At 42.4% G+C, this 27,034-nt stretch overlaps 2 protein-coding genes across 3 annotated transcripts; one reads left to right on the top strand and one right to left on the bottom strand.

Moving 5' to 3' along the window:
* The first annotated feature begins 582 nt into the window (after positions 1–582).
* Positions 583–24,333, top strand: ZBTB9 (zinc finger and BTB domain containing 9). Of its 2 annotated transcripts, XR_009520774.1 has the most exons (3): positions 583–772; positions 1,011–3,696; positions 24,266–24,333. XR_009520774.1 is itself a non-coding variant. In XM_060021329.1 (2 exons), exon 2 carries the CDS (start codon positions 1,017–1,019, stop codon positions 2,424–2,426), a length of 1,410 nt encoding a protein of 469 aa, XP_059877312.1. In that variant the 5' UTR covers positions 583–772; positions 1,011–1,016; the 3' UTR covers positions 2,427–4,035. The 2 variants fall into 2 exon arrangements, 1 of the variants encoding a protein (XP_059877312.1); XM_060021329.1 differs by lacking the exon at positions 24,266–24,333 and having other exon boundaries at positions 1,011–4,035.
* LOC132431903 (putative uncharacterized protein MSANTD5) lies at positions 4,038–4,676 on the bottom strand. Its single transcript, XM_060021643.1, has one exon. The coding sequence runs from the start codon at positions 4,674–4,676 to the stop codon at positions 4,038–4,040; it is 639 nt and encodes a 212-aa protein (XP_059877626.1).
* Positions 24,334–27,034: the final 2,701 nt, after the last annotated feature.

Below are 27,034 nucleotides of genomic sequence, written 5' to 3'. Positions count from 1 at the left end.
GTTGTATTTTAAATATCTAAAAAAAAATTACCTAGAAATGAAGTTTATTTAATTGCTAGAGGAAAAATAAAAATTAGTTTAAATGCTCCCGTGCGGAATGGAGGAAAGAACATGGTGCCTCAGCGATGTGCGGTCCAGCCCCAGGGCCACCACTTGCCATCCTCGGTTTCCCCCGAGGAAACGGGATGGAAACACCTACCTCGCTGGTGGCGGAGCCCGAGGGATACAAGGTGATGCGGTCAATACGTAGCCCATACAGTAAGTGCCCGCTTAATCTCGCCTTGTCAGCACCTACTAGAGGCGGGGTCTAAGTTTAATCACGGGAGCGCACGCCCACCCTTTCTGCGGCCCGGCTGGGGCCAGCGGCTTCTCGCCAGCACCGCCTTCTCACCCGCGCAACCAATCAACATGAGGCTTGTAGGCCGGCGTCCCCCGATTGGCTGCCTCTCTGGCACCGCCCAGCGCCCCGGCATCCGCGTCCGGCGGGGAGGCGGTGGCTTCCGGCCGGGGCGGTACGGTTGCTGCAGAGGCGCTTTGGACGCCGGGCCGCGTGTGTACTCTCGGGGGCGTGGCGGCGGGAAGGGCCGGGCGGCAGGCGCTGGCGGTCTCCGGGTGGCCGCGCCTCCCCTGGAGCCGGACTCTGCGGGCACGTGAGTGGGAGCGGAGCGGCGGGGAGAAACCGACCCGGCCGGCGAGGTCCGGCTCGCGGCTGAAGGACCTCCTAGTCTCCACAGGCCCTGGAAGTTCAAGCCTCGGTTGGTGTTTTGTTGTGGTATGTTTTCGTTTTTTCGGCGGGGGAGTGCGTGGGACTGATCTGCCCGAACAGCTGCCGACTGAAAAGTTTTCACACGTTGGGGGGCAGGGGAGGCGGGCGTTTGAGGAGACACGGTTCCCCTTATCCAGAGCTTCTGTGACCCCGTCCCTTTCCTTCACAGCCCTCTTCCCGCGCGGGCTCTACCTCACCCCTCACCTCCTGTACTCGACCCCTGTGGGGTTTCTCTCTTCCCCAGGAGGCCATGGATACCTCGACGCCTTTGCCTCCCGTAGCCCCCTCCCCGGCCTGCAACCCAGCCCCACGGACGATCCAGATCGAGTTCCCTCAGCATAGCTCGTTACTCCTGGAGGCCCTGAACCGCCACAGGCTGGAGGGAAAGTTCTGTGACGTGTCCCTCCTGGTGCAGGGCCGCGAACTTAGGGCCCACAAAGCGGTGTTGGCTGCCGCCTCTCCTTACTTCCACGACAAACTACTTCTGGGGGATGCACCACGTCTCACCTTGCCCAGCGTCATCGAAGCCGACGCCTTCGAGGGGCTGCTCCAGCTCATTTATTCCGGGCACCTCCGTCTGCCACTGGATGCTCTCCCTGCCCACCTCCTTGTGGCCAGTGGTCTCCAGATGTGGCAAGTGGTAGATCAGTGCTCAGAGATCCTTAGAGAACTAGAAAACTCAGGTGGTGGGATTTCAACTCGGGGAGCGACCCCTTTCCACACACTTCTTTCCACCACATCCTCTCCAGGAGACTGGTGCATCCGCTCTTCCCCTTTCCAGACTGTGGCGCAGTCTTCCGCTTCTACCCAGAGCCGCGTTGGAGGGGAGGGGAGTGAACTGGGAGATATGTTACAGCTTCAAGTTGAAGAAGAGGAGGAGGAGGAGGAGGAAGAAGAAGATGAGGAGGACCAGGGGTCAACAGTACCCTCTCAGACTCCTCAGCCTCAGAGAGGGTCAGGGGGTTTTCCCCGCTCTCCTGCATCCCACGCCCTACCCACATCCACTACTCCTTGCAGGCTTCCAGAGAGCGAGAGTGCTCCACCTGAGCCTCCTGCCCCTCATACTGTACTGCCTCCCAAAATCTTCTACATTAAGCAGGAACCCTTTGAGCCCAAGGAGGAGATATCAGGAGGCGGAACTCAGTCTGGAGGAACAAAGGAGGAGACCAAAGTGTTTCCAGGAGGGAACACTGAAGAGAATGGAGAGCTAGGGTTCTTGCTGCCCTCAGGAGCAGGGCAAACATCTGGAGGAGGTGGTCCATCCTGGAAACCAGTGGATCTTCATGGGAATGAAATCCTGTCAGGGGGTGGGGGACCTGGGGGAGCAGGGCAAGCTGTGCATGGACCTGTGAAGCTAGGCGGGGCACCCCCTGCAGATGGAAAACGCTTTGGTTGTTTGTGTGGGAAGCGGTTTGCAGTGAAGCCAAAGCGTGACCGGCACATCATGCTGACCTTCAGCCTTCGACCCTTTGGCTGTGGCATCTGTAACAAGCGCTTCAAGCTGAAGCACCATCTAACAGAGCATATGAAGACCCACGCTGGAGCCCTGCATGCCTGCCCTCACTGTGGCCGCCGGTTCCGAGTCCATGCCTGTTTCCTTCGCCACCGGGACCTGTGCAAGGGCCAGGGCTGGGCCACTGCTCACTGGACTTACAAGTGACTACTGAGGCCATACACGAATTTCCAGGACAAGGGAGCCACTGCTGCTGTTGGGTACTTACCCCTCACTACCATGGCACTGCAATCCTGTATCTTGTTAATTATGCCAAGAGGATAGCTATATTATGGACCTCTTGTTTTTGGGTGTGGGCTTCAACCTGACCGATTTGGAAACTGATTTCTCATCTCACTCCAGGTTTTGGCTAACTACCCTACAGGAAAGTGGTTTACAGGCCATACGTAAATCGATCAGTTGCCCATAATAGATATTCTTTTCATACAGGAAACTGGAATTCAGATTAGAAGTTTATATGATGAGAGACGAGTTAGCAAGAAAAATTATGATAAATATTTCATTCAGTCTCTGTGAGTAGTTAAGGGAGCTGGTCTCCATCTAGAGATATGTTTGATTCAGAGTTCTGGTAATCCGGAGACTAAGCTCTAAGCTTTACTCTCCCTCATCATTGCTGAAATTATGTGAGTAGAGGTCTTCTTATATACTTTTGTTAAAATTTTCCAGAAACCCTTCAGATTATAAATTGCTTTCTCACTAGTAGGTAATTTTACAACACCTTTTTTGTTTTATGTTGTAGTTGAGCACTTTAACAGATTGCGCATTCCATGTGTCACTTAGATCCCTCTTTAATAGAGGATCTTAGTTCCCGGACCAGGGATCTAACCTACGCCTCCTGCAGTGGAAGCACAGAGTCTTAACCACTGGACTGCCCAGGAAGTCCCTCTTGTCTACCTTTGACCACCACTGATCATCCATATTGATCACACTGACTGGAATGTGACCAGTGAACTCAGGAGATGGCCACTGACCTAAAATACTCTCAGGGTAGAATCACCGCTCTGAAGAAGTGGCTATGGTCAGAGGGACTCAGGGCTGAGACGGCACATGCTGAAAACTAGAGAAATAACTGCACAGTGGGACCACACCCCCTCCCTTTCCATCCCTACCCACACTTGACAGCCCCTTGGTCGACACATAGAAGGATAGATGTTGGAATGGGGAGATTGTCATAAGTTTCTTAATTTCTTCAAATAAACTTTGCTGTGAAAGCTAAGCTGACAGTGGACTGAATTGAGTCATTTATATGGGAGAGACGATGTGAGAACAGAGTTGCAAAGACTTGGACATATTCCTTATGCGGCTGGGTTATGTTGATGGGGGAAGAATCGGATAGTCTCACACTGCTGCAGAGAACACTGTCCTGGATGTCAGTGGGCCAGATTCTCAGCCCTGACCTGCCCCTGAATAACTTCTGGTAAGTTGCCTTATTTTTCAGAGTCTGAACTGTTTTGTTTATTTTTTTATTAATTTTTTTTTGGTGGTGTGGTATGTACCTCCTAACTCGTTCTCTGTCTTCTTTTTTTTAAGGGGTTGTTCACATTTTTACCTATAATATTCCCTGACTTCATGTATTATGTTTTTTTTTTTTTTTTGTTTTTTTTTTTTTTTTTTTTGAGGGTCACAGTCATTTATTTTCACATTTTTCTCCCTCATTACATTGGGCTAGGAAAAAAGAAGTCATGAGTGTATAGAATTGTGCTAGTCCATTGTCTGTCCTTCGAATCAAACTGGGATTCAGGTTCCAGCTGTAAGTTCTCACTCTGACTCATTGTCAGAGAGAGTTGACCACTGTTGCTGGGGGCCAGGGTGTAGGGAGAGAAATGCAGGAAAGAGGCATGGACTTGATTGTGGAAGGTTCATGTTCCAGGGTTCCCATCTGGGTACCTGAGGATTCTCTATGTAGATCATATGTGGGGGAGCCCACAGCAGCTCCTCAAAGCAATCAGGGATGGCACACGCAGGGGGCTGGTACTCAGGTGGTGGGACATCAGCCACTTCTGAGAAGTCCTTGTTCTCCCCTCTGTGTTCTAGGATCCTGTGAAGGGCCTCTCCATAAGGACATGGCAAGGGTTCACTCCTTGGTCTCTGGTTGGCTTCATGAACGGCCCAATATAAGTCCTGCATGTTCATTAGCATCTGGAGACATTTTCTCCTGCTCTTATTTATGCCCCTTTGCTTGAGATGCCTGGCAATTATTCTTGATGCTACGTGATAATTCTTCTTTAACTCTTCACCTTCAAGGAGTTCCCATTCTTGTAGGAAACTCCTAATCTCATGGTTGCTCCAAGGTTTAACACACTGGTCTGAGGGCAGTTCTTCTCCCTGGGTTTCTTTTACCTTCTCTACTTCCCGGAGGTGTCTAGTAATTTCAGCCTGAAATGTCACTTTCTCCATTTTTATTCTGAGTTTTCTCTGCAGCCTCAGGGCCTAATCCAGGAGCTGAAGAGAGCTGGCACTTACTCTGCTTTGCTGGAATTCAGGAGATTAGGTGGTCTCCTGAAATGTGTCTGGTCCTCTCTGCTTCTGGTAGTCTCTCATGTATTATGTTTATTGTTTGGTTTGTTCTACATTTGTTGCAAAGCACTGTACTAGACCCTGACTTATACTCTACCCTCAGAGAGTTCACAGCTACTACCGAAGCTAGACATAATGACAATGTGGTATGGTAAGTCCATGATGGGTGACAGTACAAGCTACTGTAGTGGCACAAAGGAAGCTGAGTAAAGACCTATGATGGTTCACCAGAGGTTTCACAAAGAACTCCATTGCCAGAGTGTGGTAGTGGGTGTGGGCGGCTGAATTGATGTGGAAATGGTGAACATGAGTTGAAGTCACAACTATAGAGCCAGGAGTGACAGCCTTTGCCAAAGCACGTTCCTCTAAAGTTAATAGGTATGGAACCTAAAGGGGCTAAAAAATATGACTTTATGGCTGAGAAGGTGAGTTGTAGCTGGGATCTGTCAGCCTTTCTAAAGAGCCTTGCCATGATACCATCCCCACTGTAACGACTGTGACCACATTGGATAAGGGGTCAGGGATGGAGGCTGCCAACCTTGGATCTACTACCATCCCATCCACCTGTCATTCTTTTGGCACATGTTCTGTAGCTGACTATATCTGTTGGCCAGGATCCTTGGGTTTCAAGCGGTGGAAACTGGCTCTGACTAACCTTATCAACACAGGAATCTGAAGGATGTGGGGTGGCTCCTGGAATGGAAGGAAGGGCTAAAAGACCAGCCTTTGGAAGGACAAGACCTGGGTCAGCTCCAGGGGTTGAGGGAACAGGAACTGGGGAATTTTTCCAGTCATATGTTTTGGGATGATGACCCAGTTAATCTTATTTCTTCTGTCACTCATCTCAAGATAAAATTTCCAGGAGAGAACTCTGGGCCTCAGGGCCATCCTCTGACCAGAGCACCTTGATCATATGTTCCATTGAGGTGACAAATCCTGGAATCCTCAAGGGAAATTGAAGTTCTGGGACAGAAGAGTGGGGAATGGGTGCTGGCCAGCCCACAAGAACAGAGGCCCACCCATACAATCTTCATATGTTGCCCATCTTGGGATCCGTAAAGCCTCAGGTATACCTGACACTTAATAGGTGTCCAAACTTAGGGCAGAATTGCTTCCTCCCTCTCCTTAATCCCCATAGCACTTTACTACTTCTGTAAAGCAAATTAAGACACCATGTTAGAAGTTTGGGTTTTCTTTCCAAGTTATTAGGATTATAGGGAACTTGAGTTCCACGATGAAAGATTTTGGTTTAAACAAACGTGCACCTCTCTGCTTTTGTCCTTTCCTCCTTATAGTGGAAGAGATGTCCCTTCTCCTGTCCAAGGCTAGCCCCCTTCACAGAGCCTTTGCTCTTTTAATTATCCTTTCTGTCCTATATCTTCACTCTCTGTCTCTGTAGTTTCTCATGAGCATTTATTATGTTCATAGGGTTGTGAGAATTAATACATGTAAAATGCTTAGAACAGTGCCTTGCACTCAGTAAACTCAATAAATGTCAACTGTTATTATGAGTGAGAACAGTAATTCCCCACACCTTTACAGGGATCGGTTCTCTCAGGGAAGGGTCACATACATAAAGGGAAAATATTTTCAACTAAAAGGGAAATGAAGCATACAGCACTCAGTAAGGATTAGATGTTATTGTTTTAATTATTACCTTTCTCATAAATGCTAGAGTTTTTCAGAGCCCTTTCCCCCATCTTCTAACTTGATAACACTCTTGGGTGATTTTTATCCACTCTCCTGAGTTAAAGCATTTATTTATTTATTTATTTACTTACTTACTTATGGCTGTATTGGGTCTTTGTTGCTGTGCACAGGCTTTCTCTAGTTGCAGCGAGCAGTGGCTTCTCTTTGTTGCGGAGCACAGGCTCCAGGCATGCGGGCTGCAGTAGTTGTGGCATGCAGGCTCAGTAGTTGTGGCTCGTGGGCTCTAGAGCGCAGGCTCAGTAGTTGTGGCACACAGGCTTAGTTGCTCCGCGACATGTGGGATCTTTCCGGACCAGGACTTAAACCCGTGTCCCCTGCATTGGCAGGTGGATTCTTAACCACTGCACCACCAGGGAAGTCCCCTGAGTTAAAGCATTTAAATACTGATGACCCTTAGTTTTTTATCTCCAGTTTTCCTCACCCCCAGACCCACTTAGATTTCTTCCCTCTTTCCTGCCTTCCTTCAGCAATAAGTGTCTTCTGTGTACCAGGCACTGATGAAAAAAGCAGAAGGTATCACAGGGATTGGGCCCTGGATTGTCACTTTAAGAGACAGATGTTTAAACCAGTTATGTAGGTATTTCATAGATATATCAAAAGGGAAAGGAAATAAAACAGGCAATAAGGTGGAGAGTAACAGAAAAGGAAGGCATACTGTACACATTTATCTAGTATTCCAAAGGAAAAGAAAGACAGACATGCAAAACAGGGCAAGGAAAGTGGTTCTAGTAAAGTGTTCAGCAGATGTAAAGGCCAAGGAAGAGAAAGGGAGGTATATTTGATGAGACCAGTGGACCTGGAGAGGAATGAGATGTTGTCTTAGTCCATTCTGGCATCTGTAACAGAATACCACAAACCGGGTGGCTTATAAACAATGGAAGTTTATTTCTCACAGTTCTGGAGGCTGGGAAATCCAAGATCAAGCACCAGAAGATTCAGTGTCATGAAGACCTGCTGCCTGGCTCATAGACAGTCATCTTGCTGTATCCTCACATAGTGCAAAGAGAAAGGGAGCTCTCTGGAGTCTCTTTTATAAGGGCACTAATCCCATTCATGAGGTCTTCACCTTCCTGACCTAATCACCCCAAAGCCCCACCTCCTAGTAACATCACATTGGGGATTAGGATTTTAACATAATTTTGAGGGACATAAACATTCAGTTCATTGCAGATGTGATTGAAGAGGTGGGCTGGGCTATATAGAGCCTTGCACATCGTGATGAGGAATGCGGATTTTATTCTAACTGCAATGAGAAGACAATAAAGAGTTTAAAGTAGGGGAGTAACGATCTTTTCACATTTTAAAGAGATTCCTATAGCTATAGAGCGAATATTGGATCATTAAAGGGCAAGATTCTTGGAAGAAAAAAAAGGGGGGGTTGCCAAGAGTGGGAGCAGGGAAACAAATTAGACTGTTTCATTAGTGCAGACAAGAGGTGAGTAAATGCAGCAGATATGCAGAGAAGGAGATGGATTAAAACTGTTATTATATTTTGAGGTAGGACTGACAGAACGTTTTAACAGATTAATATAGAGATTGTGGGAAAATAAAAAATCAGGGATGACTTCTAGAGTTTTGGCTTGAGCAGTTGAATTGGAGGCCCGTTAATGAGTGGGAGACAGGAATAGAACTTGGGAGTGGATCAAGGGCAGACACATGTATTGACCAGGGTTCTTCTAGACCAGGGGTTGGCAAACTTATTCTATAAAGGATAAGATAGTAAATATTAGGCTTTGCATGTTAAGAAGCAAAATCAAGGATATTATGTAGGTACATAGAAATTAAGGAAAACAAATTTCCATGATTCCTTTGAATTTATTGACAAAATTCAAATTATAATAATTAAGCACAAATTTTTGTAGTACAGGTCTGTTGCTTAAATGGGGTTCAGACTTAGTGTTTCCTATCATTAAAATCAATTGCAAATGTTCATCTGTTAGTGCTGATCTATAATAAAATGTTATGTATTTCATCTTTGAAAATGTCTTCACACAGATAGTACTGCCAAATACTGGTATCAATCCCAAGAGCATATGATTTTAACTGAGCACATTCATCACTTGAAAGGCATTTATAGAATTCTGTAATTTATATTCTCTTCATACTTGCCTCTTACCACATCATTACATTGTAGATCAAGCACATCCAATTGAAGGTTAGGTGGAAGTGCCACAATTGCACAGTTAGATGAAATATAGAAATTTCCTTTGCACTTGCACTGAGGTCTGAAAAACATTGCTGGAACTGTAGTTTGAGCTCAGAATATGTATCTGTTGCAAATTTGTGTGGGAATGGAGATCTTGCTTCTTGTTCTTGACTCTACATGCAATTAAAACAACTTTAATGATTTTGCTGCGATGTATGTTTCCATATAAGCTTTGTTTTGCTTTGTAATTTTTGGGCTTGTAAGAAACGGTACCATGTCTGTAGCATGTCCACTGGCCAATGTATGGACGAACAAAATGTGGTATTTATATACAATGGAGTGTTACTCAACCTTAAAAAGGAAGGAAATTCTGACACATGCTCCAACATAGGTGAACCTTGAAGACATGCTAAGTGAAATAATCCAGGTACAAAAGGAAAAATACTGTATGATTCCGCTTATATGAGGGACTTAGAGCAGTCAAGTTCATAGAGACAGAAAGTATAATGGTGGTTGCCTAGGGGCTGGGGAGAGCAGGAAATGGGGAGTTATTGTTTAATAGGTACAGAGTTTCAGTGTGGAAAGATGAAAAAAGTTCTGCAGATGGATGGTGGTGATGGTTGCACAACAACATGAATTACTTAGTGCCACTGAACTGTACACTTAAAAATGGTTTAAAACATGCTTTAAATTATAAATTTTGTTATGTATATTTAACCACAATAAAAAAATAAATGAACCACTAATGAGCTAATGGATCTAGGCGTTGAGCATCAGTGGCTGCTAATAGCACAAAAAAGAAACAGACTTTATGTGCTTCTTATGGAAAACACCACCACCACCTATTAATTAGTCTGGCCAAAAATACTGAACTTGAATGTGATCAAGCCTCAAGATATAACTACCGGGCTTCCCTGGTGGCGCAGTGGTTGAGAGTCCGCCTGCCGATGCAGGGGACACGGGTTCGTGCCCCAGTCCAGGAGGATCCCACATGCCGCGGAGCGGCTGGGCCTGTGAGCCAGGGCCGCTGAGCCTGCGCGTCTGGAGCCTGTGCTCCGCAACGGGAGAGGCCACAGCAGTGAGAGGCCAGCGTACCACAAAAAAATTAAAAAAATATATTAAAAAAAAAAAAATATATATATATATAACTACCAATTCACAGAAGATGCAGAAGGCAGGGAAACATGTTAAAACGTACCACAGTGATGCAATCAGCAAAACTGAGACTGTAAGAAATTCTGGGGAATAAATAACCAGTTTTCTTCCAAAAAAAAACTGCAAGGGGAAAAAAGCAATGGAAGGTAATCTGTAGTTTAAAAGATTTTAAAGGACATTAACCGATCATAATGCGTGGACCTTACTTGGATAAAGTTTTTTAAAAAGATTTTTTTTTAATTTTATGACCTTTATGAGACAACTGACTGGACATCTGATGATATCAGGAGTTATTGTTATATTGTTAAAAATTTTAGTTGTCATAATGGTATTGTGAGTTAAGTTTAAAAAGAGGGGGAGCCCTTGTGTTTTCATGGCATTGGTTATTTATGGATAGATATATTTATGCATAGTTGTGGACTGAATAAAAATGCCAAATACACATATGAGCTCTAGAGAATTGTATTAATTATAATTTGAGTATTTATATATAGTCACTTTTTTAAAAGATTGAGAAATAAATTTGGAAATAGTTATATACAGTAAGAACATCTAATCAGAAATTTTATATTAAACATTCTGGTTTGTGTTCTGGTCCAAGTTAATAAAACTTTCTACTTGAATCTTGAAAACAAAATAATCAGTTGCTCTCTGTATTGATTTAGAAAGCTCTCCAGCATATATATTTTTAAAATTTATTTATTTTTGGCTGCCTTGGGTCTTCGTTGCTGCATTCAGGCTTTCTCTAGTTGCGGCGAGCGGAGGCTACTCTTCGTTGCGGTGTGCGGGCTTCTCATTGCAGTGGCTTCTCGTTGCGGAGCAAGGGCTCTAGGTGCGCGAGCTTCAGTAGTGTGGCTCGCGGCCTCTAGATCACAGGCTTAGTAGTTGTGACTCACGGGCTTAGTTGCTCCGCGGCATGTGGGATCTTCCAGGACCAGGGATCAAACCTGTGTCCCTTGCATTGGCAGGCAGATTCTTAACTGCTGTGCCACCCAGGGAAGTCCTCCAGCATATATTGTTGAGTGAAAAAAGCAAAAGTGCAGAACGATATATATAACATGCTTTGTTTTGTATGAGAGACAGTAAGAGTAGGGAGGAAATAAGAAAAGTATGTTTGCAAAAAGAAGCACTACTGGGATAAACAAGAAACCAATAAAAATGGGAAAAGAAGTTGAGCTAAGGACACAAACAAGACTATGTGTGCTTTAAGACTCCTTTATGTATGTAGTGGAATTATGTAATTCCACTAACTAAGCATGGCTTCTTGGAGAAATTGCTGATTCCATGTCTAGAAGCAGACATTTTTCAAAGTGCACCTGGGATACCTTTTCATGTTAAGAAGCAAGAAAGCTTTAGAAGATAATGTCATGTCAAAAGGACACAGGAGCCCATATGAAAGTGTCCCCACTGAACAAAGTTGTTACAACCTTAGCAACTAAAAGAATAATGATTGAGTTTAACACTGATTCAGTGAAATTCATTATTCTATGATGATACTCAAAATGAGAGTAAATCAAGAAAGTCTCAATGGTTACTTTTGTTACCAAAAGTTACCATTTGGGGTAACTTTTAAAACATTTACTTTGAAAATTGGTAATTAAAGGGAAAATATTAAGCGTTATTTTGCTCTTCCGGTAAAAATTTATTTTAGGATAACCAAATAGTCCTAGTTAATGAAGAAGCCTTCACAGAATTCTTGTAAACAATGTGAAAGAAACAAAATAATTAGAAAAACATAGTTTCACAAACTCCAATGAAATTATTGATTCAGGCAAGGATTATCAACTGGTGTTAAAACCAATAGTTGAGGGACTTCCCTGGTGGCGCAGTGGATAAGAATCCGCCTGCCAATGCAGGGAACATGGGTTCGATCCCTGGTCCAGGAAGATCCCACATGCCACGGAGCAACTAAGCCCGCGAGCCACAACTACTGAAGCTGGCGGCCTAGAACCGGTGCTCCACAAGAGAAGCCACCGCAAGGAGAAGCCCACACATCACAATAAAGGCTAGCCCCTGCTCTCTACAACTAGAGAAAGCCCACGTGCAGCAACGAAGACCCAAAACAGCCAAAAATAAATAAAATTAAAAAAAAAACCAATAGGTGATTGATTGTTGTAAACATTCATATAGAGCCAAAGTAACACCACACAGATTACTTTCCAATCTGAAGAGGGAAAGTGTTAACTGTAAGTTGAGTCATCAATTTTAGCATCACTAGTGGTTGATTATATGTGTCCTCTAATGAAATGTAATATTCACAACAATATAATAATGATATGACTTTATTCTTTCTAGTACCTCATATTCTAATTCAGGCGTCCCTCAGAGGATTTAATCCATTCTTAAAAACATGTTGGACAGTGAATTTTTAGGTAGTGGGAGTCTGTGCATCATTATTTTAAGTAGAAAAAAATATATATTCCCAGCACGTCTAAAAACCCCAAGCAATTTCTTTCAGTACTTGAAACACTCTAAAATATATATACACACACATATATATAAAACAATCAATGAGGTTTTTCTGCTTAAGATAAAGCCTTTAGAACACCCACTATCTAATTGTTTAACACTTAATTAACTCACTAATGACTTTATTTGTGCAGTAACCCTATAGGGTACAAATCGTGTTTTCCTTTTAACTGTAACAAACGTGTACTGTAATGTAAATGAACAGTGAAATAATATGTTAAAGACACATAATGAAGGCAGGTAACACTTAGCAATAATAAAATAAACAAGGCAAGTTTTTAAACATGATTACTGAAGATTGCAGTGCTTCCTGAGTGAGGTTTGGAGATGAGAAGGGAGATATGGAGGCTGTAGTCACTGTTGGTGTCTAGGGGTGGAGGAAGGTGACGAAGAACGAGCTTCGGAAGAAATGAGTGAAACAGTAAATGTCTGAGGTTCATCCATGTCAGATCCAAGAAGCTGGTGGATAGTCTGCTTTCCTTGGCAATGGAGTCATCAGAAGTGGATGATTGTGAATCAGCTTCTGAAAGTATTGACAAAGCATGACCAGAAACTCAAAGTGTACAGGTGTTAACATTCCCTTTGCTTGTGTTATGCAGCTTCTGATAACCCTAGACTGTGCTGGAGATTGCATTTTTGAATGTGATTTTTCTACACTTGTCATGATCATGATCTCTTGTAATCAATAGCAGCCATTCTGTCTACATGATATAAACTTTCCTTTAAAGATTTATTGTCAAGTATTAGTGGCTCTTTGTATTAGTCTTCTAGGACTGCCATGACAAAATACCACAGGCTGTTGGCTTAAACAAGAGATATTTATTTTCTCACAGTTCTGGAGACTAAGTTCAAGATTTAGATGCCAGCAGGGGGCTTCCCTGGTGGCACAGTGGTTAAGAATCCTCCTGCCAACGCAGGGGACACGAGTTCGAGCCCTGGTCCAGGAAGATCCCACATGCTGCAGAGCAACTAAGCCCGTGCGCCACAACTACTGAGCCTGTGCTCTAGAGCCCGCGAGCCACAACTACTGAGCCCCCGTGCCTCAACTACTGAAGCCTGCATGCCTAGAGCCCATGCTCTGCAACAAGAGAAGCCACCACAGTGAGAAGCCCGCGCACCACAATGAAGAGTAGCCCCCGCTCGCCGCAACTAGAGAAAGCCCGCACAGCAACGAAGACCCAATGCAGCCAAAAAAAATAAATAAACAAAATAAATACATTTATTTAAAAAAAAAAAAAGATGCCCGCAGGTTTGGTTTCTCCTGAGGCCTCTCTCCTTAGCTTGCAGACTGCTGCCTTCTCACTGGGTCCTCACATGACCTTTCTCTGTGCACATGCACTCCTGGTGTCTCTATTCTTGCAAAGACACCCCTCATACTAAATTGGGGCTCCACCCTTAGGACCTAATTTAACCTTAACTGCTTCTTTAAAGGCTTTATCTCCAAATACAGTCACATTGAGCATTAGAGTTTCAACATATGAATAGAGGAGGGCACAATTCATTCCATAACACTCTTCTTCCTCCAACTTAGTTCCTTCCAGCATTATTCCTTCCAATTGAATGTGTTTCTTGGAAGGAACATGGTAAAGTTTTCCAAATCAACATTTTTAATAATTTGTCTTTATTTTCTCACACACAGGAAATAGGATATTCATAGTAAATGGAAAGGTATGAATGGCCATATATCCTTTTATGCTTTCACCTCTTAATATACTTTATCACTCCCAATATACATGCTTCTAAGGGTTTTATAGTTTTAGCTTTCACTTTTAGGTCTTTGATCCATTTTGAGTTAATTTTTGTGTATTATGTGGGGTAAGGCTCCACAATCATCATTTTGCATGTAGATTGTCTAATGTCCTTTCATTTCAGCCTGAAGGGCTCCCTTAGCACTTCTTATAGAGCAGGTCTCCTAGCAATTAACTCCGTCAGCTTTTGTTTATCTGGTAATGTCTTAATTTCTTCTATATTCTTGAAGGATAGTTTTGCTGGATATAGAATTCTTGGTTGACAGGTTTCCTCCACCCCCACCCCAGCACTTTATTTATTTATTTGGCCACACCACTCCCCCACCAGGGATTGAACCCAGGCCCACAGCACTGAAACACTGAATCCTAACCACTGGACCACCAGGGAACCCCCATTTTTTTTTCACCCCAGCACTTTATGTCATCCCACTGCCTTTTGGCCTCCATGGTTTCTGATTAAAAATAGGTTGTTAATACTTACTGGTAATCTCTTGCACATTATGATTCACTTCTCGCTGCTTTCAAGATTCTCTTTATTTTTGGCTTTCAGCAGTTTGATTATATGTCTCAATGTGGATCCCTTTGAGTTTTTCCTACTGGAAGTTCATTGAGCTTCTTGGATGTATATATTCATGTCTTTTATCAAATCGGTTTGGGGGTGGGGGTTAGCCATTAATTCTTCAAATATTTTTCCTGCCCCTTCCTCTCTCTCCTCTCCTTCTTGGGACTCACATTATGCATATGTTGGTATGTCTGATGGTGTCTCACAGATCTCTTAGGCTCTGTTCATTTTTCTTCATCCTTTTTTTTTTTTTCCTGCTCTTCAGACTGGATACTTTCAGTTGGCCTATTTTCAAGTTCACTCATCTTTCCTCTGCTCAAATCACCTATTGAAACCTTCTGGTGAATTTTTCATTTCAGTTATTGTACTTTTCAACTCCAGAATTTCTGTTTGGTTTGTTGTATCATTTATATCTCTTTATTGATATCCTTTTTTCCTCCATGAATGGGCCATACTTTCTTGTTTCTTTGCATGCTTCATAATTTTTTGTTGAAAACTGGATATCTTGAATATTATGGGGGGAAAAACAAAAGAAAGAAAAGGAAAGGAAAATTACTCTCTAGGTCTTTCCAGATCGGCTCTGGGTTGGGAAAACTCCTTCAGTGCTTAACCAGGCCATTTACAACTCTTTTTTAGCCTGCATTTCCTACATCTGCGGCAGATGCCTTGTAAGTGATACCTGCCCTCTTCAAGATTTGCCCCCAAATTCCTCCGTGACTTCTAGGCTAATAATTTGGATCTTTTATTATGGCTCAACTGGGGAAATACTGACTCTACTTTGGGAGAAAATAAATTATTCACCAAAAGAGTTGCAGAATCCAGTTAATATGTACCAGTAGTAACTGGGAGAATGTACCGGGGGATGGGGATCTTGAGGGGGCTGGAACAAGGGGACTGGAATATAAGACAGATAAGGAAGACATAATAATATAAGGACACTCCTTTGTGATATAGGATTTAATATCCTAGCAAAGACACCTGGAACTGATACTAGTACATCACTGAGAAAGCTCCTTAAAGCTTGGGAAAACAATACCCCATAGTGAGAGAGGTGGAGGTGCTGGAACTGCCTTGGAAAAGTTAAAATGTAGACATGCTAGGGACTTCCCTGGTTAAGACTCTACACTTCCAATGCAGGGGGCCTGGGTTCAATCCCTGGTTAGGGAACTAGATCCCACATGCGGCAACTAAGAGCCTGCATGCTGCAACTAAAAGATCCTGCATGCCGCAACTAAAGATCCCACATGCCACAATGAAGGTACCTCATGCCGCAACTAAAGATCCTGCATGCTGCAATGAAGATTCCGTGTGCCACAACTAAGGCCCAATGCAGCCAAATAAATAAATTAATTAATTTAAAAAAAAGGAATAGAAGGAATTGTCTTTAAAAAAAAAATGTAGACATGCTAGAATAAATTTACCTTTAAATCAAAAACTCGTCAGTTGACTGTGTTCCCTGGGAGGCCAGAGGACACTCCCCTCAATAAAACAATAAGAAATCCGCTAGATATGAGCACTGACATTGTTGGGAATATCAGTAGTAGCTGTTCTATGAAAGCTAGGATTCATCATAGAGGAGGCTGATATGGAACTGGAGTCCATAGTGTCAATGGAGATGATAGGATTTTGAAAGAGTAGAGGCCCTGACTTACTTGTCAGGGGCAAGGCAGACATAATTACCATAATAGGCAGCAAAGCAAGAATGGCAACTAGAGGGAGGAGACGGAGATCTGTGGCAATGGCTAGTAGGCCAAGGTATTCCCAGTACAAGGTAGATAGAAAGCCAGGTAGGATATCAACTCAACCTATATAATCAAAAAAGAAAAAAAGATCAAGAGTGAATGAGCCAGGGCTTCCCTGGTGGCGCAGTGGTTGAGTCCGCCTGCCGATGCAGGGGACACAGGTTCGTGCCCCGGTCCAGGAAGATCCCACATGCCGCAGAGCAGCTGGGCCCGTGAGCCATGGCCGCTGAGCCTGCGCGTCCGGAGCCTGTGCTCCGCAACGGGAGAGGCCACAACAGTGAGAAGCACGCGCACCGCAAAAAAAAAAAAAAAAAAGAGTGAATGAGCCAAAGGCTGATGTTTGCTACTGAAAAGAAGAATCATATCCCTCACTCAATTGCTAGACCAGAGCCAGTTCTCAGACCCAGAGAAGACTGAATTATCTTGACGAAGGACTCTGTGACAGCACGGTAGAAGTTCCTCTAATCCTAAAGGGACCCCTGTTGTACTTTACTAAGGGAACTGTACACAGGAAAAAAGAGGAACCACAAGATCTTTTGTGAGATGTGGGTTTTAGAATCCGGAATGATACTGGTATCAGGATACAAAAAGCGACATCATGGCCCTCCTATTAAATGGTATAGGGAAGGTGGGTGATAAATGGAGTTCTGACCCAAGTTTTTTTCACAGTAGGTCGTATGGGTCTGTGGAACAATCCTCTGGTAATATCCCTAATTCCCAAAAGCATAGTAAGAATGGATCTCTTTAGACTCTGATAGAACCCTCCTAGTAGTTCCCTGATCTATGGAGTAAGAACCATAATGGTAGGAAAAAAAAAGTAAAAACCCCCAAAACAGTCTCTCCTACCTCCACCAAGCCAAGATCAATCAGAAGGAGTTTTGCATCCTACATGGAATGGCAGATATTAATATCATCCTCAAATACTTAATGCAGTTGTTATATTTCCTTTTTTTTCACTACTGTGGCTCCTGTAAAAACCAGATTGTTTATGGTGGATGGTGGTGGACTATTTGATAATCCAACATAGCCTCTGGTTCTTGGTATATGGCTTTTGATCTGGTACTTGTATTCTTTTCTATCTCTATCAGGAAGGAAGTTCAGAAACAGTTCACATTCACACGGAATAGACACCAGTGTACAGTCATGGTCTTTCCCAGGGCTACTCCCTTGCACCCTCTCTTGCTCTCTGTCACAATATAGGCTAACATGACCTTGATTACCTGGATAGTCTCCAGAGTATTATACCGATCCACTATATTGAAAACATCTTAGACCAGGGAGCAGGAAGTAGCAAGTACCCTGGATGCTCCCATAAGACACAGGTATACCACAAGGTAAGAGTTAAACTATACACAGATTCAGGGGTATCGCATATTGGTGCAGAATTAGAAGTCCAATGATTTCGGACATGATGCACCTTATTGCTGATGTGGATAAAGTTTCTGTGGTCTCAGTAGATCAAACCAGGTATAACATTCCCTTAAACCAAAGCCTAATCCACAGCAAGGCCCTAACTCTCTTCAATTCTGTGAAGGCTGAGGGAGATGAGGAAGCTGCAGAAGAAAGTTTGAAGCTAGCAGAAGTTGGTTCATGCAGTTTAAGAAAAGAAGCCATCTCTGTGACACAAAAGTGCAAGGTGAAGCAGGAAGTGCTGATGTAGAAGCTGCAGGAAGTTAGCCACAAGATCTAGCTAATTCATAAAAGTGGCTATGCCAAACAACACATTTTCAATGCAGATGAAAAAGCCTTACATTGGAAGAAGATGCCATCTAGGACTTTCATAGCTAGAGAGCAGTAGTCAATGTCTGGCTTCAAAGGACAGGCTGACTCTCTTGTTAGGGGCTGACGCAGCTGGTGACTAAGTTGAAGCCAGTGTTCATTTGCCCTTCCAAAAGCCCTAGGGCCCTTAAGAATTATGCTAAATCTACTCTGCCTGTGCTCTGTAAATGGAATTACAAAGCCTGGATGACAGCACTTTTGTTTACAGCATGGTAAAGACAAATACTGTATGATATCACTTAAATGTGGAATCTGAGAAATAAACTAGTGATTATAACAAAAAAAGAAACAGACTCACAAATACAGAGAAAAAACTAGTGGTTACCAGTGGGGAGAGGGAAGGGGGTAGGGTCAAGATAGGGGTAGGGGATTAAGAGGTACAAAGTACTATTTATAAAATAAATAAGCTACAAAGATACATAGTACAACACAAGGAATATAGCCAATATTTTATAATAACTGTAAACGGAATATAACCTTTAAAAATTGGGAATCAGGGACTTCCCTGGTGGTCCAGCGGTTAAGACTCCATGCTCCCAATGCAGGGGGCCCGGGTTCCATCCCTGGTCAGGGAACTAGATCCCGCATTCCACAACTAAAAACAAAAAGATCCTGGATCCCGCAACAAAGATCCCACCTGCCACAACTAAGACCCGGCAGCAGCCAAATAAGTAAATAAATAAATAAAATATTTTTAAAAGAAATTGTGAATCACTATGTTGTATGCCCAAGACATGTAATAGTGAACATCAACTATATAGTTAAAAAAAAAAGACTATATAGTATAGTGTAAACATAACTTTTTTTTCCTTTTTTTGGCCACACCCTGCGGCAGCCCCTTAGTTCCCCAACCAGGGATCAAACCCGTGCCCTCGAAGATGGTTATTTCGAGACTGTAGTCTGCCATCTTCTTGGTCTGCTGGCTTTCTGAATAAAGTCGTATTCCTTGCCTCAAAAACAACAACAACAACAAAAAAAAACCCATGCCCCCTGCACTGGGAGTGTGAAGTCAAACTGGACGACCAGGGAAGTCCCTGTAAATGTAACTTTTATATGCACTGGAAAAACGAAAAGTTTGTGTAACTTGCTTTATTGCAGTAGCCGCTTTTTTGAGGTGGTCTGGAACCAAACCTGCGATATTTCCGAGGTATGCCTGTATTAGTGGGGGGATCACCTACACCCTTGAAAAGTTCTGTGGTTGCTGTCCATTGTAGGCCAGTTATGCATGTAGGAGATGCCTGATTTCAATGAAGATGATGATATTCCATTGTAGCAGAGGCCAAGTGTAAGCACTAAACCATCACCCGTAAAGGGCATCACAGGTATTTCAGTAATCAGAACATTCTGGTCTGCAAAGATCTTTAGTGATACCTAATTGATCATGGTGTCCCTAGGAACAAAATAGATAATCAGCCTACTAGAATATTGCTTGATCTATATAACAGGAAAAACTCTAGGTCTGGTAGCCCAAAAACTTAACTTGAGTCACCATAGTGGAGAATGATGCCCTCTAGCCCAGTCCGAGGCTTAAGTCAGTTCACAGACCCAGAGCCTTTTGAAAAGGCCAGGTTCCCTTGAGGAAGGACCTTGCACTGCTGCCACAAATAAACACCTTAATCTTCCTCCAAGCATTTCCCGAAGGGACCTATAGCCATTTACTAGATGACTGTACACTGGGGAAAAAGAAATATCCAGACCTGTGGTTATTTCCCTGGTTACTGGAAGTATAATTGGATTAGATATATTTGGCAGCTGGATGAATCCCCACATTGCCTCTGCCCTATGGGATCATTATGGGGTCAACTGTGGTAGGGAGGGCTAAGTGGAAGTCTCTGGAACTTCCACCCCTTACCAAGATAGTGAACCAGAAGCAATACTGCATCCCTGGGGGAAATGCAGGGGTCGTGATTCTTAACCCTCCCCACTTAATTCACAGTTTGGCCTCTACAAAAGTCAGGTGGATCTTAGAAAAATCATTGTGGACGATCATAAACTTAATCTGGTGGTTAACCATATATATAATAATCTCTTTACTGTATATATAATCTGCATATATAATCTCTTTATATATATATAATCTGTATATATAATCTGCATATATAATCTGCATATATAATCTGCATATATAAATTACTGCATATATAATCTCTTTACTGTAGTATCTTTTACTGGACCTGTGACTCATCTAGAAATTGTGTGTCTGTATTTCAAATTTATAAAAATATGGAGCTTTAAAAATATCTTTAAAAAAATAGGTTTCTAGCTTAGTTGCTTTGTGGTCTAAGCATATGGTCTTATATGATAATAACCTTGCAATTTGTTAAGACTTATTTTGTGTCCTAATACATAGTGAATTTTTGCCGTTTTTGTAAATGTCCCATGTGTACTTGATAGGAATGTAAATTCTATAATTGTATGCAAGTTTGCTAATCTATGGTGTGCTAATATATTTCTTACTTTGCTTGATCTAGAAATTTCTGAGAGATATGTTAAAAATCTCCCATTGTCGTTAGAAATTATAAACGTCTCCTTATAATTCTGTCAGTTTTTGCTTTTTATATCTATAGACTATGATTTTGTGCATACAAATTAAGAATTATTAATTCCTCCTTATGAATTTTATCATCTGTGATTATGTAGAGATTCCCCTTCATTTCTTTTTTTTTTAAATTATTTATTTATTTATTTATTGGCTGCGCTGGGTCTTCGCCGCTGCACGCAGGCTCCCTCCAGCTGCAGCGAGCGGGGGCCACCCCTCGTTGCAATGTGCACGGGCCTCTCATCGCGGTGGCGCCTCCCGCTGCAGAGCACGGGCTCTAGGCGCGTGGGCCTCAGTAGTTGTGGCACGTGGGCTCAGTAGCTGTGGCGCACGGGCTCAGCCGCTCAGCGGTATGTGGGATCCTCCCGGACCAGGGATCGAACCCGCGTCCCCCGCATTGGCAGGCGGACTCCCAACCACTGCGCCACCAGGGAAGCTCCTCCCGTTCATTTCTAATAATGCTTTTTCTTTTGGTTAATTTTTGTCAATTTATTTTCAACGTTTCTGTGTGTGTGTGTGTCTCTCTCTCTTTTTTTAATGTTTATTTATTTATTTATTTGGCTGTGCCAGGTCTTAGTTGCGGCATGCGGGGTGTTCGTTGCCACGTGCGGGATCTTTGTTGAATAGATCTTTGTTGCATAGATCTTTGTTGCATACGGGATCTTTAGTTGCAGCATGTGGGGTCTTTAGTTTTGGCATGTGAACTGTTAGTTGCAGCATGTGGGATGTAGTTCCCTGACCAGGGATTGAACCCAGGCCCCCTGCATTGGGGCATGGAGTCTTAGCCACTGGACCACCAGGGAAGTCCGACTGTGTCTCTTTATTATTTGTTTATTTATTTTTAATAAATTTATTTATTTTTAGTAAATTTGTTTATTTTTGGCTGCGTTGGGTCTTCGTTGCCGCGTGCGAGCTTTCTCTAGTTGCGGTGAGCGGGGGATACTCTTTGTTGTGGTGCGCGGGCTTCTCATTGCGGTGGCTTCTCTTTGTTGCTGAACATGGACTCTAGGCACATGGGCTTCAGTAGTTGTGGCACGTGGGCTCAGTAGTTGTGGCTCGCAGGCTCTAGAGTGCAGGCTCAGTAGTTGGGGCGCACGGGCTTAGTTGCTCCACGGCATGTGGGATCTTCCCGGACCAGCGGTCAAACCTGCGTCCCCTGCATTGGCACGTGGATTCTTAACCACTGTGCCACCAGGGAAGTCCCTGCATTAGTTTCTTTATTGTGTCCCTTAAGCCCCTTCTAATTTTGAACAGTCGTTTTTTTCATGACACCGATAAGCTGAATAGACAAGGCTGGTTTTCCTGTGAAATAGCCCACCTTCTGTTCTGGTCTGATTGCTTCCATGTAGTGGTGTTTAGCACGTTTCTCTTTCCTCTAGATTTCCTTTAAACTGCAAGTTAGATCCAAAGGCTTGATTAGATTTAAATCAAACTTTATTGGCTAGATCACATCACAGGTGATGCAATATTCATATCAGAAGACAGTAATATCTTACTGATCCACTTGTTATATAAGTATTCTTGTACAAAGTTATATGCTAAAATTGTGTCCTTTGTTAATAGTTTGCTTCAGATTTTTTCTAGACAGAACTTCTATTGATAGATTCCAGTGAGGATACAATGAAAAAGAGAGTGGGAAGAGTATTGGAAAAACGCATGCTGAAGATGGTGGACATATACATTTAACTTCTAACTAGGGACTTCCCTGGTGGTCCAGTGGGTAAGACTCGGCACTCCCAATGCAGGGGGCCCGGGTTCTATCCCTGGTCGGGGAACTAGATCCCACATGCATACCAAACTAAGAAGTCCGCATGCTGCAACTGAAAAAGCATGCCACAATGAAGATCCCAAGTGCTGCAACTAAGACCCAGCAGAGCCTAAATATATAAATAAATAAAAACCCTTCTAACTAGCATGAGTTGGGACCACATAGAATATGCCTCTGCACGGGTAGGAGAATTTTTCTAGGATATAAATCTAAAGAGTAGTACTGCTGGGTAGGAGGCAATTTCATCTTCAGCTTTTCCAAATTACTTGATACCGAATTACTCTCCAGTTTGCCCATTTACACCTCCACCAGCAGCAGCTAGATATTTCTTTTTCCCAATGCTTGGTATTTTCAGATTTTTTTTTTTTTACTTTTGCCAATATCATTATGTGAAATAATATCTCATTGTGGTTTTTTAAAAGTTATTACACACATCATGACATTTTGCCCCTAAATTCTTGAGTATTCATTCATCTTATGAAAATAAGGACATTTCTTACTTAACCACAATATCACTATCACTAATAACACAATAATTCCTTACACCATCTAATACTAAGTCTATATTCATATTTCTCCAACTGTCTAAAAAATCAATAAGAATTTAGGTAAACCTGAACAGGAGTAGACTGTATACTGGGGGTTTGTTCAAGTCACCTTCATTGTCGAATGATGGTTTAGCTTAGTCTAATGGTCTAAGTTGCCAGATATTTCCTCCAAGACCTATGAAGATAGTAGTGCACTGTCTTTTGGTTTCTGTAGTTGCTGTTGAGAAATTTGCTATTTGTCTGGGCTTCACTGCTTTGTGGAAAACATATGTTTTCTTTCTGCTTTCTTTTCAAATATTCCCCCAGTCTGAGTTCTTCAGTTTCTTTCTGATGTATCTGGGTGAGGATTTAGTGTCTCTTGGGACTCATTTCCTGACACTGAGAATTCTTGTCCAAAATCAGTTCTGGATGATGATCAACCATGATCTGTTCTCATCATGTCATTATCTGTTTTAAGAGCCTAAAATAGTGCCTGACATACATTAGGTGCTTATAAATAGTTGTTGAATGAATCTGTAAATAAATGAGCCTTTTTCTCCACTCCCCCTCATTCTCTCTATTCTCTCCTGCTCAAAATTTTTTCAGGCATTTGTTAGAACATTTCATTCTATCCACCATGCCTCTTCCTCTCTTTTACACATTTTTCATCTCATTATCTTTCTGGTCTACATTTTAGATACTTTTGTCAGATTTATCTTTCAATGCCCAATTCTAACTTCAGCTACTTCTAATCTTCTGTTTAACCAATCCATTGAGTTTATATTCGTCATTTGTAATCATTGATACCTGGCTAATCTTTTTTATAGCATTCTGTTTATTTCATGCTTTTGATTCTTTGTTTCTGTTTCTTTTTAATTTATTTTAAATTTATTTTATTTTTGGCTGCACTGGGTCTTCATTGCTGCATGCGGGCTTTCTCTAGTTGTGGTGAGCAGGGGCTACTCTTTGTTGCGGTGCGTGGGCTTCTCATTGCGGTGGCTTGTTGCGGAGCACAGGCTCTAGGTGCATGGGCTTCAGTACCTGTGGTGTGTGGGCTCAGTAGCTGTAGCTCGCAGGCTTAGTTGCTCCACGGCATGTGGGATCTTCCCGGACCAGGGCTCGAACCCGTGTCCCCTGCATTGGCAGGTGGATTCTTAACCACTGTGCCACCAGGGAAGCATGATTCTGTGTTTTATGACTAATCATTTTTAATCATACTTATAGCTTGAATCTTGTAATTCCATTGTCTGAAGTGCTTGAGGGTCTAATTCTGCTGTTTGTTATGTAGGCAAACTCTCATTCATTGTGGATTATTTCCTTGTAGGTTTTCTGATTTTGGATTGTGAGCTCATGTTGATGACCTTGAGACAGACCTTCATAGGCTATTGTGAAGATCAGATAAATTAACTCATATGATGGTGTGTCTCAAGACGAGGTGAGAATAAAATCACATTGAAAAGAATACATAAAAGGGCCAGAATGATCCACCAGGTCATGCCGTGTAAAAATAAACAAACAAAACAAAAAACCCACCAGAGTGACATGCTTAAGCCATCAAACCCTGGCAAGAATAACACAAGGGAATAATATCAAAAACTTCTTCCATGTGCCAAGCACTTTACTCATATTATCTTTAACCTTCATAACAACTGCAAGGAAGGCGATAGTCCTATTTTATGGAGCAGAAACTGCAACAAGGTCATTAATTTATAGCTAATTGGGGAACCCTAGTTAAAACCCAGGTCTGGATGATTGTAAAGTTCATGCTCTTGCAAATTCACTCCATTATCCCTCAAAACTATTATTAGAAAAAAAGAATTATCATTTGGACTTCATATGTATTTTTTCCCAGTTTCAATTTTAATTCAGGCCAGTTACCCCCATGGATCATAAAAATGTGTTAAATAATTAAAGAAGAGGGAAAAAGAATGCATAAAACTATGAAAGAATTGCATTTTAAGCAGAGAAATTTTAGTTTTCATTTTTCCAATTTGGGATTTTGTTTATGTACAAAAAAGGCAATTAGCTTACTTATGAGAAACCCCTAGAGCTCCCAGAATCGAATAAAAATGTATCTGAGCTGAGCATTCCAAATCCAACAAAGCAAACAAGTGTAAATTTAATTCCTTAATAAGGAATTTGCAGATGTAGCCTCAACATAGACAATTTTACATCAATAAACCGGGAAGCATTAAAGCCAATTGGTAGCAATAAGTTTCAGTGTTTGCTACCCAGGCCCAGACAGGCTGATGGGATGGGCCCACTAGGAACATTAGGTTCTGGGCCCACCCCTCCTGCCTGTCAAGCTCTTCTGAGGGTCATCTTCCAGGGAAGAGCCAGGGATGTTCAGGAATTACCAACTGTTTTAAATATTGTCAACATAAATTGCACCCAGCATTTGGGGTTAGGGAATCTGATTTTGATAAGGTAGACTCAATTCACTATTTAAAATATATGGTATGAGTTTATTTAAGGTACAGGTCTGGGTCTCTTGATTTAATCAACAGTCCACCAAAAGTTGGTACTTGTCATTTGATATAAATTTAATATATAATCTTCATATCCCAGATTTGGCTGTAGGTTACATTTTATTATACAGACTTTAAAAAGTATAATGCTGTTAAATAATTAACTAAATGAAGTTAATCAACTTTGCAAATGTATCCACAGAAAATGGAAAGATGATTTTGTTAATGTACTTAGCAAAAATAGATGATGCAAATAACTGAAGTCACTGGGAGATTAACTCTCTCCAACTAATGGTCAGATTTGCATTTTGGCTGTTTATTTTTACCAGACTCTGTGAGAAGACCAACCACCATTACAAAAAAATACTGACATTATAAAACTATTTTATTTTTCTAAAACAGCCATGCTATATAATCTGGATTATTTCTTCTATGACAAATGTGTACTGACTTTAACAAAACAAATTAGATGATTTTAATACTATGACAGCAATACAAATAAAATATTTTAAAACTGAATTTTGTAATCGTCTCAACTAAAAAAATCACCTTGGCTTCCTATTGAGTTAGAGCCTCTTAAAGATAAACCTTCTTCCTTTTTCAATTTCCACAGGCTACAGAGTGAATTATCCCAAATGAAAACCTTCTTTCCACATCTGCCTTAATAAAGCCACTGCCAGCTGCATGAGGGCCGTCATCCCAGCTGCTTGCAGCCCGTGCGAGGCTGGGATGGCGGCCCTCATAATTGTCTCTGCACGGGCCTGTGCAAGGGTTTCTCTGAGCTCTGACCCTAAGGTCAGGACTGTTAGGTGACAGGGGGTACACACGCCACTGCACAAAAGCACTATAGGTGCCTCTCTAGAAGGTAGTACTCTATACCTACCCGCAAGCATTGCCCAAGATTCCCAGCTCCCTGAATCCTGCCCAATGTTGAGTACTTCCCTCCTTCTAACTTTTCTCTCTCTGATTGGTAGAGTGGTTATCTCACTGACATGAGTTTCTCATCACTTACTGCATTTATCATTTCTAGAAGTTCAATTTGGTTCTTTTTCAAACCTGCCATATTACTTTTTCTAGTTTCCTGTTTCCTGCAGATATACTCAACCTATTTCTTTAAGATCATATACCTCGTTATTTTATAGTCTGTATCAGATAGTTTCAATATCTAAAGTCTTTACATGGGGCTGCCCCTAGGCCATAGGACACCTTTAAGCAAATTAGAAAAAGTGGCCCTCTTCAAGCATATTTTTGGAAAAATTAGAAGATTATCAGAAAACCTGACCAGCTCTGTCAGGGAAAGAACTTTCCAGCACTCTGGAGGCATACACATGCACCCACACTGTCACCCCCTCACACAGTCCCTGGGTGCTGGACACACAGCTGCTGATGGCCACGTACTCTGTGCCACCCTTGCCACCAGGTGTCAGATTTGGAGTCTAGCAGCCACAGAAATTGGGCTTCTAGGGCAGTGGGCTGGAGCCTAATTTCCTTGTGCCCCAAGGTTATCTTTGACTATATGCTGGTCATTCTATTTGAAAAATCATTTGTAGGGATAATTTGAGGGCGAGGATGAAGGTAATTTCCTCCATAGAGAATTTGTTTTGCTTCTTCCAGGAGCCTGGGTA

Source organism: Delphinus delphis, chromosome 10 (assembly GCF_949987515.2).
Source record: "Delphinus delphis chromosome 10, mDelDel1.2, whole genome shotgun sequence".
NCBI classification, from domain to species: Eukaryota; Metazoa; Chordata; class Mammalia; order Artiodactyla; family Delphinidae; genus Delphinus; species Delphinus delphis.
Note: the sequence above shows the minus strand (reverse complement) of the source record. Positions and strands in the feature narration are given on the sequence as shown.

Excerpts from the sequence above, each read along its gene's own strand:
- ZBTB9 (XM_060021329.1), top strand. The coding sequence starts at position 1,017 with ATGGATACCTCGACGCCTTTGCCTCCCGTAGCCCCCTCCCCGGCCTGC.
- LOC132431903 (XM_060021643.1), bottom strand. The coding sequence starts at position 4,676 with ATGGAGAAAGTGACATTTCAGGCTGAAATTACTAGACACCTCCGGGAA.